Source organism: Phoxinus phoxinus (genome assembly GCF_949152265.1).
Source record: "Phoxinus phoxinus genome assembly, chromosome: 1".
In the NCBI taxonomy this organism is placed as follows: domain Eukaryota; kingdom Metazoa; phylum Chordata; class Actinopteri; order Cypriniformes; family Leuciscidae; genus Phoxinus; species Phoxinus phoxinus.
Genome location: NC_136876.1, coordinates 23914798 through 23935802, shown reverse-complemented (window position 1 = coordinate 23935802; position 21005 = coordinate 23914798). Strand labels below are relative to the sequence as shown.

Here is a 21005-nt window from a genome sequence, read left to right as displayed (position 1 = left end):
GGTGTTACCAGGTCAGAGGACATCTGGACATGGCTTCCAAGGAAACTTCAGAGGATGTTTTCTACAGTCCAGTGGTTCCGGTCCAAGTTCAATAGGCTCTAGTTTTTTTCCTTCACATCATCTGGTCTCTCAGTTCTGTCTCAAACAGAAACTGTTGCTGACAACAACAACAACAAAAAAATTCATATGTGATGCTGTGTTAAGATATGATTCTGGAAATTACACATCATTAATGCTGAAATAAAGGTCTCATGATGTACTCAAGCTTTTACTTTATTAGTTTCTGTTTGTTAAAATATCACTTGGGTTAAAAATATAATAGTATAGGCTATATAGTGAATAATGTGCAAAATTTCACTCTTTCTCTAATGACAGAATTTTCATTCCTTTAACAAAATACAAGGACTGCACTTTTGGACAGATCTGTTAGCATGTAAAGATCTAAAGAGGCTCAAGAGTCCTGCTTCAAACAGGCCTGATGCTCAGTGAATATAGCACTTCCTCAAGTTTTATTTTAGGAAATGCAAAGTCATTTTTTGTTATGTTATATTAACCTTTGCAGACGATGACAAATATGATGGAAGAGGAATAAAGAACAATGAAATAATGCTATCATGCAATCAGTGTAATGTGCACTGATGCTTGTCAGCACTGATGTCGTCTGCATGTCACATTGGCACATTTAAAGCATTTCTGCACTTTTATCCGCACAACTGATACAACAATTTGCCATTTTCTGCATATGCATATTTTATAATGATATATGTAGTAGACTATGTGCATTAGAGACATTTCATGGTCTCAAAGATGAAAATAGGCCAGAATGCAAACAGAAACAAGATATGAATGATGTAATTTTCCATTTAGATCTAGGCCTACATGTTTGACTTCAGTTAATATGTTTAAGTGAAGTCATTCGGAAAGTCACACATGTGATTAATAACCAAAATATGCGCTTCCCACATGTTCAATAATTTTATTTATTTACACAAGAGGAAAAAAAAAAACATGCACACAATCCTCCCTGTCATTACAAGCCTCACCTAGTGCTATCCATGTTTGTCCTGGTAGTTCACATACAGCTTATAGTCCAGAAAGTCCAGATAAACATCAGCTCAGGTTCTTGTTTGTTCTCTGCAAACACACAACCATCTGTTCCCCTGAGACTCTGATGGAAAACACAGATGTGCAGTGGTGTGTATGTATACAGGCTATATGACTGTGTGGTGCAGTGACCAACCCATGCATCTCATACATCACTGACATTGACTTTTTCTTTTTCTTTTTCTGCAATTTTACAACAGATATATCTATGATACATCTCCAAAACAGACTATTATCTGTTTCAGTGATATTTTATCTGATTCAGTGATGTATGTAGAGCTTGAAGTGGCCTTCATTTTGTTCTGCTGTCTTCTGCCTCCCTTTTGGAAAAGCACTCTCCTTAATCAGATTCCTCTCATTGATTATTTAATGTATTCCCTCTACAACCAACATGACACCACCAAGGGCAGAGAAGACACAGAGAGAACATGAGGGGATAAGAGAGAGAGAAACGAAGACAAAAACAGGGCAGACACCAGCCTGTGTAGCAACATCTAAAAAAAATCTAATGCATCATGCAGTATCTCTGTCCAAACATGGCTCTTCTAACTTCCGAAAACAAGCTTTTACTTTTAGCGTAGTTCATTTCATTAATAACAATGTATTTGGATGCTTTTAAAACCTTTGAGTAAAAATGTATTTAATCTCTGGTCTAAATTATATTATATATAAATTATATTACATAACTGACTTGATCAAAATTTAGTTGTTTTGTGTGTTTTTCCCCCAAAGCTTTTAAAGTCCTATTTAGTCCTAAAGTGGGGACTAAAGTCCTAAAGTGTTTGTGTAAGAAAAAAAAATCCATGTTTAAAAGGTTATAAAGTAAAATAACTTCCAGCCAAAAGAACATACACAACTTATGCGAGTAATGCGACGTACTGCTGATATTTACGCTACGCCATGGCGCTATACGCTACTTCCGACATCACAACTTGCGCAGGTTGCACTTTAGGCGTAAGACTGTGTATGGCCATTTTACTTTGTAATGTGGTAAATATGAATATTTGTCTTACACAAACTCATGGCTTCGCTTCAGAAGGCCTTTATTAACCCCCGCAAAGCCGTGTGGAGCACTTTTATGATGGATAGATGCACTTTTATGATGGATAGATGCACTTTTATGGACTTCAAAACAGAAACGTCCAGTAACTCCCATTATAAAGCTTGGAAAAGCCAGGACATTTTTTAATACAACTCAGATTGTATTCGTCTGAAAGAAGAATGCCAAATACACCTAGGATGACTTGAGGGTGAGTAAATCATGGGCTAATTGTCATTTTTGGGTGAACTATCCCTTTAAGGGGCGTTGATGCTGACAATAATTACAATTTGACTGCAGTGTCCAGCCATATTCAGGCTAGAATTGTCTGTTAATTTGACCATTTTAACGCTAAAGCCTACTGTATCATATTTGCTATGCAAATTTCTAAGGCCTCAAAATTATCAGCATGATCAAAACTGAGGGGAAAAAGCTAAGGAACATCTTGTACGCAATGTACAACATGCCCTTTGTTGTATGATTGACAGTTTATACTTTTTAAGCAACTCAAAGAGCATTTTATTTTATTTTACAGAAAATAATAATCATAGTTACATTCTGATTTGGCGTTAGAATGTTGGAGAAGTGACGTACTGTAATCTGGTGACTGTCGGTGCAGTGTGAATTGGCCTTTAGTTTGGCTTTTGCTGTCTTCCTGTCCTATATTTGCACATACATATTCATGTCTTTTTCAAAGCCCTAACACTGAATTTGAAAGATGTTCTCATGATACTGCAGATTACTTGCTGGTACATCTTGATATTGGTGTGTGTGTGTGCAGTATCTGTATGAACTATCACTCAGTAGGCCTAGCCTGTGTCTGCTTTACCACAAAGTCCCTTTAGTCTTTGTTCACCATCATCTTCAGTGTAGCTTTTCACTAATGCTCACCAGAGCAATTACACCGCAATGATGCAGAGTGCAGCTGCTGCTCTCTCTGATAACTGTAAATAGCTTTGTAGGGACAGAGAATGAAAACAAGAGAGTGAAAATATGGACACTTTTATTTGTTTATTAAAAGCAACCTACACCCAATCCATTTATACAGCCACAAATCTCACAAGGACAACAGCCAATAAGTAGCTTCATTCAGACCATCACACCTTGAAAACTACTGCCCATATGTGCAAGGAACACTGCAATAGCTATGTATTTTCATAACACAAGATCATAAATAGCATGATACAAAATGCAAGCTTTCAGTGTATTTTTTGTAAAAATGTGACTATTTATGCGATAATGTGGGTTGATTATCTGACATGAAGGCACTTTAAGTACAATGAAAGATCAGTGACTGATCTGAATATTCAAATATTGAATAGAAATAATGATATATTTCAATTTACTTCAGTAAGCTGAATTACACAGTTACTTAGATAGATCATATCAGTAATCATGTCAGTTAACTTTTTTTCCTGTAACCCATATCAATAACCTTTTCCATATAAGCCCTGGTTTACCTAATACTGTATTTGTGTGTGTCATGTGAAAGACAAAACATAAATCTTGCTTTAAGCATGATAAAGGTTATATGTACAAACAAGGTAAACAGTCAAATCATTTCACCTCAGAATAAATAAAACTGAATTCTCAAAAGCAAACTGTTCAGAGACTGATATTCTGCTGGTTTGACAGGTTTCTAGAGCTTCTATTGACATTTACATATCTAGATCAAAAATCAAATTATGCCATCTCTAGATGTCAAATGCAGAAACTACAAGTCTTTTACATTACATCTGAATTAAAGAGTGAAGCATTTAAAACATTTGCCCCCGGTTCCACAGACAAGGTTTAAACTAGTCCCAGACTAAAATGCATATTTGAGCTTATTTGCACTGACAAATCTCAAAATAGTCAGTGCCGTTGTTTTGCCTGAAGATGCACACCAGTAATGTTTTCTAAGGTAAGTTTATAAAAACTACTTAAATGTCCTAATTGAACTAAGGCCTAATCCTGGCTTAATCTAAGCCCTGTCTGTGAAACCGGGCCCTTGGAGTGGCCAGACCACAAAACAACTCACCATAGTTCTTAATCTAAGTGATAAATCAAATTTTCAAAAGACAAAAAGTTTGTCGTCAGTTTATATTTGCAGTACTTTCTTTCCCCCCCTTTTTTTATTTTTATTACATTTTCAGTATGATTAGACTATCTTTATAATTCACTTTCCCTCAAAACAATATTTCCATCTGACAACATTCTCTCTAGCACCTCAAAGTTTTCACTTCCAATTGCTTCCAACAGTTCTTTCACTGCATTAAAGCACAAAGCCCAGACATTCAACAAGACGCATAGGGCCTGCTAATAATGTATACTGTTGAAATCAGTCACATGACCATCGTCACATCACATGATAAAGAACACAGGGTGTTCATTAAATATAGGCACTTCAATATAAACATAATTGGCTGCGACCGGGTAGCCTTGATAACAAATTAATAAGTTAATAACATCTAAATGCCATGAGTATTTATGAAAATATTCTTCCGGAGCACAAACCTCATAACATCCACCTTTCCAGAAAATACTATTACATTCAATTGTTTTGAAGATTTTAAATGTACATTACAGTCAGTCTTAGTGATCGAATTAAAAATTGTTAACTTTTTTTTTTTTGAGTATTATACATTTTTCCACACAATAAAAAGTGATCATTAGTCAATTTGACAAATTTGACTAATGACCCATTCATTATGACAAATAATGAAAACAAAATAATAATAATAATAAATAAGCAACCTTTGGGTTGAGGAGATACCAAGAAATAAAGCAAACCAAATGTTCAGCAAAAGGTCCAGGCGACTCCACATTCATTTGCTTTTTAATCCTCCATCAGCACATCTCAGTTCCCTTCATCCTTATTTATCTCCAGACCTCCACACTCATTTTCCCCCCCTGTGTTGAGCTTTTTCCAGGGCTTAACATACTGGACTTACTGGCCGGCCTTCTCCCTTGGCCTCACCGTCTCCTGGAACACCAGCCGTGAGTGATCAGCTGCCTCTAGCAAGGCCTCCATCTCTGGGCTGTCAATATTGACCAGTTCACCTTCCTCCACCTTTGACACTAGGCCTCCTTCCTGCACCACAAGCCCCTCATCCTGCTCCACCTCCTCCTCCTCCTCCTCCTCTTCCTCTTCCTCTTCCTCAGGCTCGGGTGTGGGTTCAGTCGCACCCCCACGGACCTTCTTGACGTGGAAGGTGAAGGGCGGCACGCGGTAGGTGGTGGATTTGGAGCGGGCGTAGACAGTGTGTTCGGGTGTCAGTGTCTTCTTCATCTTCTCTCTGGAGCTCCGGATCTTCTTGCGGCGCTGGGTGTTAGGGGTCATCTTTGTTCCCAGCTTATCCATCTTCTTGCTCAGGCTCTTCTTGGTCTTCTCAAGGTTCTCTCGGGTTCTCAGACGCGTCTTCTCCAGGTTCTCTTTCGTTCTCTGTCGGGTTTTTTCCAGGTTCTCCTTGGTCTTCTGCCTTCTCTTCTCCATCTGCTCCTTGCTGAAGGCCATCTTCAGCTTGTCCATCTTCTGGAGGCCGCTGCGCTTGATGCGCTCAGCACGAGATTCCTCAATGATCTCCTCAACCTCCACTTCCTCTTCGGAGCCGTGTTCTTCCTCGCCTCCTTCACTCAGCACCTGCTGTCCTTCCTCTTCTGCAACCACTGGCTTCTCAGAGACCTTCACAGGTTTCACTTTGTCCTGAGAGAAGAGGTGAGAAAAGTTAAGGAATTCAGATTAGATTAGGAAAATCCGAATATTCTTGAACTTCTAGATCTGAACATAAGCAGATGATATTAAAGTGGGCATGAAAAGCACCATTTTATATAAAGTGAATCACAGAGCTGTTCATTTTCACTTTCAGTATGACTAAAGGGTACTGAATATAAAAAGCTATGTGCAAATATACATGCTTCATAATAGTGTACTCCGCAGGCTTTTTTCCTGTCCACAATGCTCAGGGGCAAAAAAATCGATTAAGTATTAATATTACTGTTGTTTTGTTGTTAGACCGATTGCTTTACCGGTGTAGAATAGATGTAGTCCCATATTACCTTGACTTTGTATGTATGTATTGACATGGGATTATTATTTATTGAAACAATTTGAACCCAAATCAATATTTTAAGTCCATGTATCCGGCTGACTATACACAACCCCTGTTCTGACTTAAATTTAAACACTGAATTTCTTGTGAGAAACCAATCATCAGCTTAATAATTGTATTTAGGCTTCAACCAGTTGGACTTCATTCGTCTCAAGACTTATAATAGCTCTATATTGTCACCCCTAAGCCTGGTCTTAACATGATCACATTGAGTCATTCAGTCCTCATTTGTCTCATGCAGATAGACCAACATTTGGAATTCAGGACATGCTATGACTTGTCTAAGCACTGGGATTGATAATCATCATGATTACATGGGTGGAGGAGTTTTGTAGTAAGATAATGAACTGATTTTTATGCAACAAGGATGAGAAGATGTCAATGAGATTCATTTGAACTGTGGACCATTATTACCGAAATTATATTGAGCCTACAGATGATGAGTGCAGCACTCCCTCTATAGGGCACTGGAAATGCGGTGGTCTATTCATGTAAATTAATAAATACATTTTAAAGCAAATGTGTTGCAATGTTTGTTTGGTTAAAGTTTTGTTATAAGCCTATACATGTACATTTTTAACAATGTATAAAATAATATATAATGCATACATAATTCTATTATTTGAAACAAAACTTTTTTTGTTAAAAATTATATATATATATATATATATATATATATATATATATATATATATATATATATATATGCTATAATTTTATTTTTTTATACAAATTTAGCTTGATTGAGTGCTGTCAATTGATAAACCATTTTTTTAAACAAATGAATCACACTTTTTTCTTTTAAACATTAATTTTTTGCATTCCTCATTCATTTTTTAAAGACATCAACCTTCTAGTTTTCTTTAACCCCAAGCGGCACCCCCCCTTTTTTAATAGACATGAAAATGCACATTCCGAACTTAAATGGTTGTAATTCAAGTCATGATATTTTCAAAACCTGGTGGACTCTAAAAATGCAACAACAAAAAAATTAAAAAAGCTTTGTTTCAAATTTTAGGTGATATCTAAAAAAAAAAAAAAGCTTTCAGTGAGATTTTGTTGGGGCGCAGTACCAAACTTTTTCACTGGTTGACATTACTGCCCATATAAGGGCGCCTCCATTTCCATATGTTGTTTGAGTGATCCGAACCATTATTTTTTTTAAATTTTAGACAATTTATGAAGTAGACATCCTTTTCAGAAGTAGTATTGTAAGTTTGGCAGATTTTGAAATGAATTCAACCTCTAAGAAACACAAAAAGAACACATATGTACTTTTTTGCTCGCTGCCACACCACAAATGGTGAATCTATTATTTTTTTCTTTATATTCAAAACATTTTCAGACCTTTTTTTCTAAAATAATTGAATGGATGCTATCTTTTGAACTCTTGACATGAAAACAAACTGAGGTTTCTACCATTCTTTCATGATTTTTCATGTTCATCACTATTTCAAAATAAAGGTCTGAACACGCTTAGAGTATGAAAATATTCTTGTTGCAAATTCATAAATTACAGCTCCTCTGTAATTTATTTTGAAAATCAGTTACCAAACATGTAAACTAGAGATTGTATGCTTTCAAATGATATATAGTTTGTCAAGATTAGTTTAGGTTTAGTATAGGATATTATTACTGTTTTAAATATGTAATGGCTGTGCCAATATAAGGGGTTAATCAATTAATTATAAACAATATAACATGAAATATATATTATTTTTTTTGTAAACATTGTATAGGGTCGCTAACGACCTGAGGCGTGTAACAGTGTTCATATTGAATTTAATTTTGAATATCTAAATTTATGTAGAAACAACAAAAAGACGGTATATTTTAAATAGTTGTTTAGTAGCATGTTTTGAATGAATGTCATCATCGATATCATCCTGTCTGTGAGTATATTACATGTATAAATCATTTTTCTTGAAAAGTGTTCATTTTGATTTTTTATTCATTTAAGACAAATGCAACTCTTTGTTATTGTGTGGCCTTACTTGTCTGCTGTGATACTTTTAAACTCATGTAGACCTAGTAGTAATACATAACACTGGATCACCTATGAAGCAAAGTACCAAAGTCCTCTTGAATAAATAAAAAGTTATTATTCCGTCTTTCTTGCAAATTCAACTAGGACTGTTTAAGTAACCCAACACAATCATGGGATTAGTCACCAAAATAGACTCCCAGAATTGCTTGCAAAAAAAAAAAAAAAAAAAAAAAACTCAATTGAACACATGCATGCAGGCAGGCACACAAAGCCATCTACATTTGATTGAGACAAAAAAAAACATATCTTAACCACAAACATCATTAAATGGGGATGTCAGTGGATACTTGAACAGTTCAACAAAACTAAACATGAAGAAGTGAAAAGATATTTCAATAGCCTACTTGGGGCAAAAAACAAAAACAACAACATTCCACAACAAAGTGAACCGAATTTGTTCTACCCATAAAAAGATGCAAAGCATATTTACATGTTCCCAACTCTCCATTCAGATTGTAAGTTGTCATATAATGCTATTAAAGCATATGCTAATAGAAAGCGTTTTTACATAATGGCAGTATCTAGAAGTATAACACACCCTCTGGTGGTCTAAAAAAGAATTTATGCTTTGTGTTTTGTTTAAGCCTAAACTAATATGGACCCAGGAGAGTTGCATAAAAACATGACTCTCTGTATCTCCTGATAATTTCCAAATAAATATTCTATTATAACTGAATCTGTTCGTTTTTCAACCTCTAGCCCTGTGCCAATGGAAGTCCTCATAAACTTGCATGTGTTTCCTTATTGTGAAGGCTGAAGATGTGTGTGCGCTTATTTTAGCCTGGCCTTTCTTCTCATTTTCATTCCACCAGCCTCATTCCCTGAACAGTGCTCATCCATACACTCCATAACCATCGCTATTCCCTCCTGCAGAATTACTGATGCTGTGCACCCGTATCACTGCTGACTCACGGCTACTCAGAGACAAGAGATGGGACAGAAGATCTGTAGATATTGTGCTGTGTGTGAGAGAGACAAGAGACACCTAATAAACATCCAAGAGGAACTGCACAGTCTTGGATGAGAGCTTTACTTTATGCCTTGGCTGATTTAGGTGATGCCTTCATCTGAGTTTTAAGCGCAATGTCAAAAACAAACCATTTCTGTTTTTTGCTATCCAAAAAAACGTGTCCTCATGTGAACCCCAGTTCAATAAACAGCCTAAAATTCCAGCACAAGCCAGAATGTAGAGGACCAGAGATATTACACAATGCTCAATCCAAACAGCCAAAGCTAACAGAGAGAACTCGGTGTCAACACACAGAGAACGAGTGAGTTGGAAACACTGGGGAGGAAATCACATATAACTGGAAAGACCTTTTTCCCCATAACAATTTGCCCGACCACAACAAATTCCAGTAACGGGCTGGCAAGTAATTCAGATTTTTTTAAAGGGAATACCGAATGGATGTATAGTCTGCATGTGGTCAAGATCCACCCGTAAACATGAAAATAAAGTAAATTGTGTAAACACTGACTATTCTAAAAATCTGAAAAAAAAAATATATATATATATTTTTGTACACTTGCAATTAAAGTTTAAACCAGTTTAAACCAGTAGGCCTACTGGTAAAACACCTGAACCAGAATATATTTTAAATTAAATTTTTTGATGTATATTATTAAAATCAAACAATGAACAAATCAGTATATTTTATACAGCAGCGATTATTTTCATAGCACCATGTTTTTAACTAAATTCCATAAAACTGAGCTCGTATTAAACTGCAAATGTTAAAATAATTACAGTGCAGAAAAGAACTGTTGGCAGAGATTAATTGACAATTGTCATGACTTCTCTCATAAAACAAACTCCAAACAAAGTTCTCAACAAAAAGATTACTAACATTGATTATATGATGAACTGAGCAGTAAATTCAGGAAACCAAGGCATCTTCTCAATTGATTTCTATTCAAAAGTACGTTCTCATTCCAAGATGGCTGAGCCATCTCTCTCTTGGCTGAGCAGGCACCTTAATGCAGCATTAAGGTTGGTGTGTTGGTGTGTAAATAACATGTTTGCCAGTTGGCCGTTAACTTGACACATGGTTTCAATATTAACTAAGCACCAAGCCGCTCTTTTTTAAAGGCAACGTTTCGGTCACATGATGCGACCTTTCAATGTTTCTCAATATTTTCTTGGCAAAACACATATCATTGGAAAGGTCTGAGTTTCAAGGTTCCATATCTGCCCACTGTTTTGTGATAGAAGTGATATTGTGACAGAAATGTATTAGATTGTCACAGGAGAACGCATCAAAAAAAATATTTTTTGGGTGTCAACCGGTGGCTATTTTTGGTACAGCGCCTAAGCAAAATCTTATTTTATATTTGTGATATCAACTTCAAATTTGGAACTAAACTTGGTAAGACAATTGGCTTTGATTTTATTGCAATCATTAGGACTGTATAGCAAAGCATTCATGAATTACAACCATTGAATAGTTTGACCATTACAACCCTTGAACCAACCGTCTGAATAGTTCATTTTCACGTCTAAAAAGTGGGGTGACAGTTACGACTAAAACAATATGTGACCAGCAAAATGACAATATTTTTTTTTGTTGTTGTTGTTATATTTTGTGACAGATAGAGCTATAAGTAACTGCACTATTTCCACTACAATGCAAGGAAAGTGGCTATTTAATTCCATTGTCTTGCAGTTTTCATTGCTGGTAAGAAATATGTACGGCCAGTAAATTTTCTCAATTCACTCACCATTAGCAGCCAAAAAGTTCATTTTGGACCTTGATTGCAATTATTTAGTGCAGTACAAATACAGTAACCATAAACAGCACATTAATACTGCTGCCAGTGTGTCTGGTGCTGAATAATACCCTGAAACTCAAAAGCTCTGTGCTAAAAAGATAGACGGATCCCTATCCTAACCCCCTAAAAGAGGCAAACAATTACACAGATTAACAGCTATCTGTGGACCAATGCACCATGGCAACCGTTACCAAGACAGCGGCAAAAACAGTTGGCGCAGTAGTTTGCATGACACATCCAGCTAAACAAAATCAGCCGGTGATGGGTTGATAACAGCTGTGTGTGTGTGTGATGTCGAAAGGCATGTTAAGGTTGAGACACTGAGCAGCTGTTGAGTTCTGTTGGATTCAGAACAGCAGCAGAACTCCCACTGAGAACGTGAAACAACCATGAGTTTAGTATGGGTTTCATCATGACAGATATTACAAAAATATCATCTCTCTCTTGCATAAGAGTCCAGATCTGTGTTATGTCAGTCAGGACCCCACATGCACTTGTTTTTATAGGGGCCAAGACAGCATTAACACATGAATCCAAAAGTCACAACCACACACTGTTTCTGTCTCTCATTGGCTGAAGGCTATATTAAACTACTCCGGCTGAAACGGGAGCCAGCGGCTGTTTTCCTGCTTCTGTATCTGACAGCTTCATAATGTCAAAGAGGTAAAGGCTTTTCACCTAATAACCTCCTTTACCAGCCTGTCTGTACAGATTCATAATACATATATCCTTGCACACACATTAAATATAAATGAGCAACAGTTTTACTTGTATTTACAATCACGGCATTTGCTGCCACCATGACACCAGGAGTCAGTATAATTGGCATAAGGATTCCTAATTCAGGTTTATTATAACTGAAGGGGAATAATCTTCAGATTTAAGAAGTGCATTTCTGCTGTGTCTGGCTCAGGCGCTGCTACAGTATCAAGTGTTGCTCCGTCTTCATCTGCAGCCCGGGCCATGCAAGCGATACGAAAGTATGTAGTAATTCCAGGACCTGGTAGAGAACACCTGCGATGTGACACATGCAGTTATCATTTCCTGTATCTCATATCTGACATATTATCTAACATGTAAAAAAAGAAAGAAAAAAAAGTGACCAGTGTCAACCTCTTCTGATGGTTAATAAACACACACACACACACACACACACACACACACACACACACACACACACACACACACACACACACACACACACACACACACACACACACACACACACACACACACACACACACACACACACACACACACACACACACACACACACACACACACACACACCTCATTTATCCTCAGCCCATTCATCAAGCATCACATTCAGGCCTGGACTAACACGCAATACGCAGCCTGCCTACACACACACACACGCTCACACTGAACACACACTGCTGTCTGGGTAAATATGATACCCTGAATTCAGTGCAAAAATAGAGCAGAGGCCAACAGTAACGCTGGAGATCACGCAAACCCCTATAAGTCACAGCCACACCTCATCATCTCCCGCCTAGCAAACCACCATCCAACAAACACCTCTTAGCATTTAGCATGTTCTTACCAGACTGCAACAGAAATGAATGGAAGCCCACCACATAAGATCATGCTTTTGAAAATCATAATTCCATAAAAAGTCACAATTATGACATAGGAAGTCATCAATTTGATTGTTTTTACGATTTACCAAAGCATGATTTTTTTGTTTTTTGTTTAGTGGAAATAAGCTTCACTAGAAATGCCACTGTTACAATATCACTGTCTGTGTGTGCACAAGCAAGCTAATACCACTTAGTTGATGTGTGTCCCAAAAATAGTAGCTTTTGCTTGACATGCATGTTCACCACAGGTGCCGAGCTGCAAACGGAATTACCATTTTAAACAATGCAATGAAAATGTCTTTTAAGAGGCGCTGGTATACTGAGACGACCAAGAGGTCAGTGGCCGTATTTTCACCCCACAAAGCTAAAAATAACTATAAAATAAAAATAATGCAGTTTTAGTTGTGCCTGTAATTACTATTCTGGTACTGACTTCCAACATTTCTGAGAATATGTCAATGTCAATTCTGAATAAATCAATTAAAATGTCCACTTATTTATACCTTAGGTAGAAATTTAATGTGTGTACCCTCTCTCTCTCTCAACAGACAGACAGACGCACACACGCACACACACACACAACAGAGAGTTTTACAGGGGTAATTTATGACCTCAGGGGTCTGTGATACGATATCTGATAAATGCCAGTAGTGTAACCTGCAGCTTGAGTGGACATTCCATCAGGGAAGACTGAAACTGAAACTTCACGAGCAATTAAATCCACACACACACATATGCAAATGCACTCACACACATATAGACTCAAACACTACTGATCGGATGTTTGGGGTCAGTAAGATTTTTACTGTTTTTGAAAGTCTCACCAAGGCTGCATTTATTTGATCAAAATACAGTAACATATACTGTAATATTGTAAAATATATAATCAATTTAAAATAAGCTATTTTATGTATTTAAAATAAAATACATCGCTATTTGGATGTAAATAGGATTTAGATTAATCTTGACATTGTCATTCTGGAATATGGCCATGATGTGTCTTCCTACATGAATAATTAAGAAATGAAAAGCTACACACTCCAATTAGGGTTAGAAGAACGGTCGGACGGTTTTGTCGTCGAATGTTCCTCTTGTGTCCTGCCTAAATCCTGTTGCCAAATCCAGTCCAAGTCAAGCAAGTCAGAAGGTTTCCCCTTCTGGGTCGTTTTTTGTTGTTGTTGTATTTTGTTTAATCTTATTATTATTATTAAAAGCCCATCAACTCTGCACTTGAGTCCTCGCCCCTTTCACCACCCCAAACCCTGACACAAATATGCATATCTACGCATGCATGCAATTATAATATTTAAATATTTACATGAACAATATATGAAATAAAATATTAATAAAAACAAATGTCTTATTTTTTTCAGCTAATGTGCAGCAAATGAGTTTGCTCATGAAAGATGAATTGAATTGACTGAGGCATTTATATAGTGCTTTCATACTGTAGGCTACCCCCAAAGCGATATACAATCATATCAGGGGGTTTCTCCTCAACCACCAACAGTGTCCAGCATCCACTTAGATGATGCGACGGCAGCCACAATACAACAGCGCCAGTGCGCTAACACACACCAGCTATAGTGGAGAGGAGAGAGAGTGATGGAGCCAATTCAATTATTATTAGGAGTCCATTGCCAAGGGCCAATGGGTGGAATGTGGCCAGTGCACCGGGGTTACACCCCTACTCTTTACGAGAAGTGCCATGGGATTTTTAATGACCACAGAGAGTCAGGAACCTGGGTTTAACGTCTCATCACTATACTGGGGCGTTAGGACCCACACAGACCACAGGGTGAGCCGTACCCCCTACTAGCCTTACTAACACCTCTTCCAGCAGCAACCTGGTTTTCCAATGAGGTCTCCCATCCAGGTACTAACCAGGCTCAACCCTGCTTAGCTTCAGTGGGGAACCAGTCTTAGGCAACAGGGTGACATGGCTGCTGTCTTGATTATCCCTAAACGACCATTATGATCCTCATTAACATCTGCCTTGAGAAATGATGGGAAATAGGCGCACAAGCCAACAGAACACTTTACACATAATATACCAATAAATGACCTCACTGACTCCTGTCATCTTCTATCTTTCAGTTAAAAAACATTAGAGAGCAGTTACATCAGCAGTGTTCCCCTCTCAGAGCAGCGCTGGAAGGAAACGACTCGTTAGTGAGGCTAAATGCAGTACGCTGGTGTAGAGTCAAGTGCTGGAACACACCGAACCTCATCCTTCCTGACTACATGTTACATTCACAGGAGACGCTTCTGTTTCACTGCAATGATGTCAGATCCATAACACATTCACTGGCACAAAATGACATCAGTCATTAAACACAATTATATAACGGAGACATATTTAATACCATCCACTGCACTGTCAATCACGATCACTGTCAAGTGACGATGACTGATATCATGCTAATTTATTGTATTTAATACTGTAAAATGTAATATTATATGTAAGATATATTTATTAGCAAATGACTTGTCTGATCTCTGACAAAGCTCGTTGCAAATGTCCGGCGGTTCTAGAACTGAAAGGTTCTGACGGTACGGTAGTGTCATTATGGTATCCTTGCGGACATTACCGAATTCTGCACTATAATTAGAATGTAAGGGAAAGTTTCAGGGGGGATGGGGGTCTCAGAGGGAGTCTCTGTCCATACTGCGATCCAGCACGCTCTGAACACACTTAATACACAGCTTGCACAAGACTCTTCACAGTGAAATGCTTTACCCTACACACTGATCTAGCACTTTAGTAAAACACTAAAGATAGAATCTTTTTACATATGAAGTGTCTGGTGCTATTTTCGGAGCTTTTACACAAAATATTAAGGTAACACTTTCTGTTGACTAGAAGTAGCCTAACTTTAAGTGCATCAACTTATTCTTAGTGCTTAGTGCTGCGTTCGACACTAGATCATAAAATACTCTTAGATCGACTTCAAAATTACACTGGTGTTCAGGGACAGGCATTAAGCTGGTTTAGATCGTACCTATCAGACCGTTACCATTTTGTCCATTTAAATGGGGAAAAAATCAAAGATAACGTCAGTAAATTATGGATTGCCGCAAGGATCTGTATTAGGCCCTCTGCTATTCTCAATTTATATGCTGCCACTTGGTAATATTATAAGAAAACATGGAATAAGTTTCCACTGTTATGCTGATGACACTCAATTATATATTTCATCACGACCAGATGATAACACTAAATGATCTAAAATGACAGAGTGCGTTAAAGATATAAAATATTGGATGACGTGTAATTTTCTTCTATTAAATTCAGAGAAAACGGAGGTATTACTGATTGGTCCAAAAAACTGCCCACAAAACCTCTTACAATACAACCTTAATCTAGAAGGATGTCCTGTTACTTTATCCTCTACAGTAAAAGATCTGGGTGTTATACTAGACCGCAACTTGTCTTTTGAAAATCATATTTCAAATGTCACAAGAACAGCCTTTTTCCACCTTAGAAACATTGCTAAGCTACGTAATATGCTATCAGTTTCTGATGCAGAAAAGTTAGTTCATGCATTCATGACCTCGAGACTAGATTACTGTAATGCTTTATTAGCTGGTTGTCCTGCATCCTCCGTAAACAAGCTACAGTTAGTCCAAAATGCAGCCGCTAGAGTTCTTACTAGGTCAAGAAAATATGATCATATAACACCAATTTTATCATCTCTACACTGGTTACCTATTAAGTTCCGTATCAATTACAAAGTTTTGTTACTGACCTATAAAGCCCTAAATGGTTTAGCTCCTGTGTATTTAAGGGATCTTCTATCGCCATATATTCCATCGCGCTCTTTAAGATCGCTAAATTCGAGGCTTCTGGTCGTACCTAGGATAACTAAGTCCACTAAAGGAGGGAGGGCGTTTTCACATCTAGCTCCTAAACTCTGGAATAGCCTTCCTGATATTGTCCGAGGCTCAGACTCGCTCTCCCAGTTTAAAACTAGACTAAAGACGCATCTCTTTAGCCAAGCATTCACATAATGCATCTCATACCTTTTATACTACAGTTAAATCAGATCAAATGCATTCATATTATGAACAGCAGCTACGCTAATTATTTCCCATCTGCCTTTTTTGTTGTTATCTCGGGACGCCTGTCCTCAAATAGAGTTCGTCAGCTCCAGTTATGTATCCAGCCTCTCATGGAGACTTCAGATGCCCCAACGCCTGTGAATTAACTAACTGTATTTTTGTTTGTACATTTTTGAAATGCATTTTCTGTAAAGCTCCTTTGAAACAATATGTATTGTGAAAAGCGCTATACAAATAAACTTGAATTGAATTGAATTATTCTTCTAACCCTTATACGATACTCTAATGATGAATATACTCATAGAAATGTAGGTGCAACGTTACAACGTAGCACATAAACATTTTGCTAACCTTATTCACTTGTTGCTAATCAATACAAAAGTATTTTTTTCTGCAGTGTGCATGTAGCCATTGATAGGGGGCAACAAAGAGTCATCTGCCCTTAAAACTGTTTAACTGTAATTTTTAACGCTAAATGTCATGAAATCGCACTGCTAGGATTAGCTATTTAAATTATGATCCGCTCAAACACTCCTCATGTCTATGTAAATTAAACTTATAAAAGCCTTAATGGAAAAAAAAAAAAAAGTGGTGCAGGATTTAAACAATTGTACTCAGAAATTAGTAAAAAGAAACGCCAAGTAACACATTAACAGATTGAGACAGATTGAAATACTATTTTCTAGTAAAACATACGTACATAATATTTGTTATTTACAATATGAAAAAGGTACTTGTATAATATAGGCTATTAGTATTATGCAAATTGAGCAGTTACCTGATTTGCATAATTCCTTTGGTGAATCAGTTGCTAAGACGATTCAAATAAATGACACCCGCTCTTCCTAGTCAATTCCCCTCATGAGTAAACTAAACATACAGATGTTCATGTAGAAAACTCTTTCATATTCTATTGAAGTATACAGTAATATTGTACCATATTGTATTGAAAGATATCAGACTGGGGTGTAAGATAATACTCAAATCTGCAGAAATCAGCAAATCTATCTTAAATTACAGTATTATAATTCTATGGACGGGTAAACAGCAGTTAAGTAGAATATATATCCTAAATATAAATCTTAATGTCTTCATTCTATACCCTAAGACACCAGCCAACAATCTGCCAACGAGAGAGAGAGAGAGCGAGAGAGCGAGAGAGAGAGAGAGAGAGAGAGAGAGAGAGAGAGAGAGAGAGAGAGAGAGAGAGAGAGAGAGAGAGAGATTAAGGAAAAAGTATAGGCCTTCTCTTTGTGCAGGCAGTGTACAATTACCTTTTCTATTTTTCCAGTACATGTACGTAGCTAAGACATCTGTTAAAAAGAGTGCAGTACATAATCTGGAAAGCATTGCAGTCTATTATAAGCATCATATTTTGTGAATAATCTATAATAGTATTATAAACGTCTTCATTCTTATAGACTGTTCAAAACTTTGATTGAAGAAGAAATGAATACATTTATTCAGCAAGAATGCGTTAAATTAATCAAAAGTAACATTAAAAACTTAAACATTATGTGTCAAATAAATGTTTTAATAAATGTTTCTTGAGCATCAAATCATCATATTAGAATGGTTTCACATAAATTATTACATTATTTTAAATAATTAAATTACATTTCAAAATACATCGAAATAGAAAACACTTATTTAAACTGTAATAATATTTCAAAGTATTACGATTTTACTGTATGATCAAATAAATACAGCCTTAGTGAGCATAAGAGACTTATTTTAAAAGCATTAATACATTTTACTGTCGTGAGCCCACATTTTAAATCGTGTACATAATAACTTAGTTACAAAAAAGATCCACTCGGATGATGTCTCCGCAGTAGGTTTGGTGCAGGAAACAAGTTACCAAATTTCTGAGGGAACTAACAACTACTGTATATCCACTGCTTTACAAGAATGTAACTCCTACACAGGATTCTGTCTGAAACATGCTTTATCACTCATCTCTCTGCCGTGGTGTGTGTGCGCTTTTGAGTTCTATTACATACATTTCTACAAACTTCCGCTAGTTTTGACATGCATGAAGGCATTGACAGCATTTTCAGAGGTTGCTGTGAGGTGAGACAGGAACCTTTGAAGGTTCACTTAGGAGTGAACTGACACTTTATGATACTGAGTGGGGAATTCAAGGCCAAGCCTTGCAAAGGAATCCATGTGTAGGCTACTCTAAAAGAAACCTGGGAAAGAGGATTGCAAATACACTCATGCACTCAAAGCAAAACAACATGAACATGCTTAAAACACTTAACTGAAGTGTTTAATTGTGTTATAAAAAGCTAACTCCAAGGTAACAATTTAAGGTCAAGATATACATTAAGGAACATATGGTGGTCTAAGGCACTGTCATTTTTACTATGACAAGCAATGAGCCCATGCTAGTAAAAACAACTGCAGTCAAACAATGAAAAAAATCAGTCAGAAAATGCAGTTTCTACAGCTGTTCTAAAAAAAAATGGGTTACCTAGACAAGAACAGTGAGGTAAAGACCACAGAACAGCTGGACTCAAGCTTTTATAACCAATCAGAATTAGTTCCAGTTACACAATCAGAGGGTACCCCTTTAGTTAGAGTTGAGAATGGTAACAAAAATGCTTTGAGTTCAAACCCTGCATGAAGGGATCCCTGCAATTGAGCAGGTCAAATAATTCCAGGTTGCTCAAGGGTTCCTTTAAGTCACTTTGAAAGCAAGTATGTGCTAGTAAAGACTAATTAGTACCCATTAGTTAAGACAAATGAAAGGAGATGGAATGCCATGTCTGCAATCATACGCTCTGTCATGCACTCTTTACTCACCTGGAAGATGAGCACTTTGAAGTTCTTCCTCTTGAGGAGCTCGTGTTCATTGTTCTCTAGTTTTTTGATCTGTCCCACTTGCTTCTCCAGATCCGTTCGCACGCTCTTCACGTTGACGTTCACCTTTCGCACCTTGTCCAGGAGCTTGTTGACTGTCCCGGCCGTTCCAACGTGACTCTTCGCCAGCTTGGCCAGCTCCGTCTGGACGCTGCTCATGTTCTTCTCCATGGTCTCCTGCTTGGCCTCGAGACCTTTCTGAGTGTGCTGGATCTGGTCCACCACACCTATGATTTTGTCTAGGAGTGCCAGGACCAACATGCCGGTAGCCTGGGCCTCAGACTTCTCGGACTCACCAGTGCCACCTCCATCGAGTCCCGGCCCCAACACCAGGTCCACCTCCTTCGCTGGGTCACCATCGTCATCATCATCATCATCATCATCGCCTCGTTTTGATTTGAACGCATTGGTTGTCGTGGCAGGTTTGGTGGAAGCCGGCACCAAGGCGACCTCCTCGTCATCATCATCAGAGATTTCGGCGAAGATGGCACGCTCCAGTTTGAAGTTTGTGTCGGCCATGGCTCGGATTCAAGTTTACACTGATGAATACGCACACAAGCTTACTTGCAGACAGAAAGCAGAATCACGCACACACTTGGCCCGGTGTGAAAGAATGCAGTCCCAGGGTAAAAATAAAGCACTAAAAAAAGACTTGAATGACAGTAGACACCCAATGATCAGAGTGGAATGACTCCAACTTGCAGGCAACAACCTTCGGCAACTCTTCAAAACTTTTCTTGACTACTTTAAACCAATCTTTTAACAAGTCTAATACCTGTACTACCTACTACCACTACGTACTACTCTCTAGGTTTGCTAGAATGCCTCAAACTTTCCCTCAAGTCTACTCTGGGACGTCAGCCAGTCGGTGGAAACAGACTCTCTTCTCCAAGGTGTGTGCGAGTGTGCATGTGGTAAGGAAGAGTGTGTGACCACAGCTCCCTGTGAATCCCGCCCGTCAGGTCTTCCCTTTCCCTCTTCAGTCCAGCCCCCTACCAAGATCACTTACTGTAAGGTCACACCCACACTGACCCTTTAAGGGGAGTCTCCACCCTCCCTTTAGAGCCTGGCAAGGGACACACATACCCACCCACTTACTTACTCATTGATGCAAGGGTATGAGACAAACAGCTCAAATCGAATTATGAGTCATTAAAGCGTAAACCTGATCCTGAAAATTACAATCAAAGATACGTGTTATTGGAATCACCTTAGGAATTACAATAAATGAGGTAGATAGGACACACTTGTAATCGTAGCACAATTATGTTTTAAACTTTGTGTTCCAAGAGTGTTGATATTTAGTCCAGCAGCACTGAACGTTATTGTTTTATCGCTCTGCTCACATTTGCAAAGTTCCAGACCAGAGTATGCAAGCGGTGTGGATTAGAGGCGGAGCTTTCTGATTTTTAACTGGGTGTTTTTGT

At 37.7% G+C, this 21005-nt stretch overlaps 1 protein-coding gene across 1 annotated transcript; it reads right to left on the bottom strand.

Annotated features, from left to right (window-relative positions):
* Positions 1 to 3135: 3135 nt before the first annotated feature.
* cavin1a (caveolae associated protein 1a) lies at positions 3136 to 20532 on the bottom strand. Its single transcript, XM_079636379.1, has 2 exons — positions 19522 to 20532; positions 3136 to 5828 (listed from the first exon to the last, which is right to left on the bottom strand). The coding sequence occupies exons 1-2, from the start codon at positions 20095 to 20097 to the stop codon at positions 5073 to 5075; spliced, it is 1332 nt and encodes a 443-aa protein (XP_079492505.1). The 5' UTR covers positions 20098 to 20532; the 3' UTR covers positions 3136 to 5072.
* Between the last annotated feature and the right edge of the window lie 473 nt (positions 20533 to 21005).

What these genes read in the sequence shown, in the direction of transcription:
- cavin1a (XM_079636379.1), bottom strand. Translation starts at nt 20,097, where the DNA reads ATGGCCGACACAAACTTCAAACTGGAGCGTGCCATCTTCGCCGAAATC. An exon ending in TCAAAGTGCTCATCTTCCAG is followed by an intron (nt 5,829 to 19,521) that starts GTGAGTAAAGAG and finishes CTCTTCTCTCAG; the next exon opens with GACAAAGTGAAACCTGTGAA.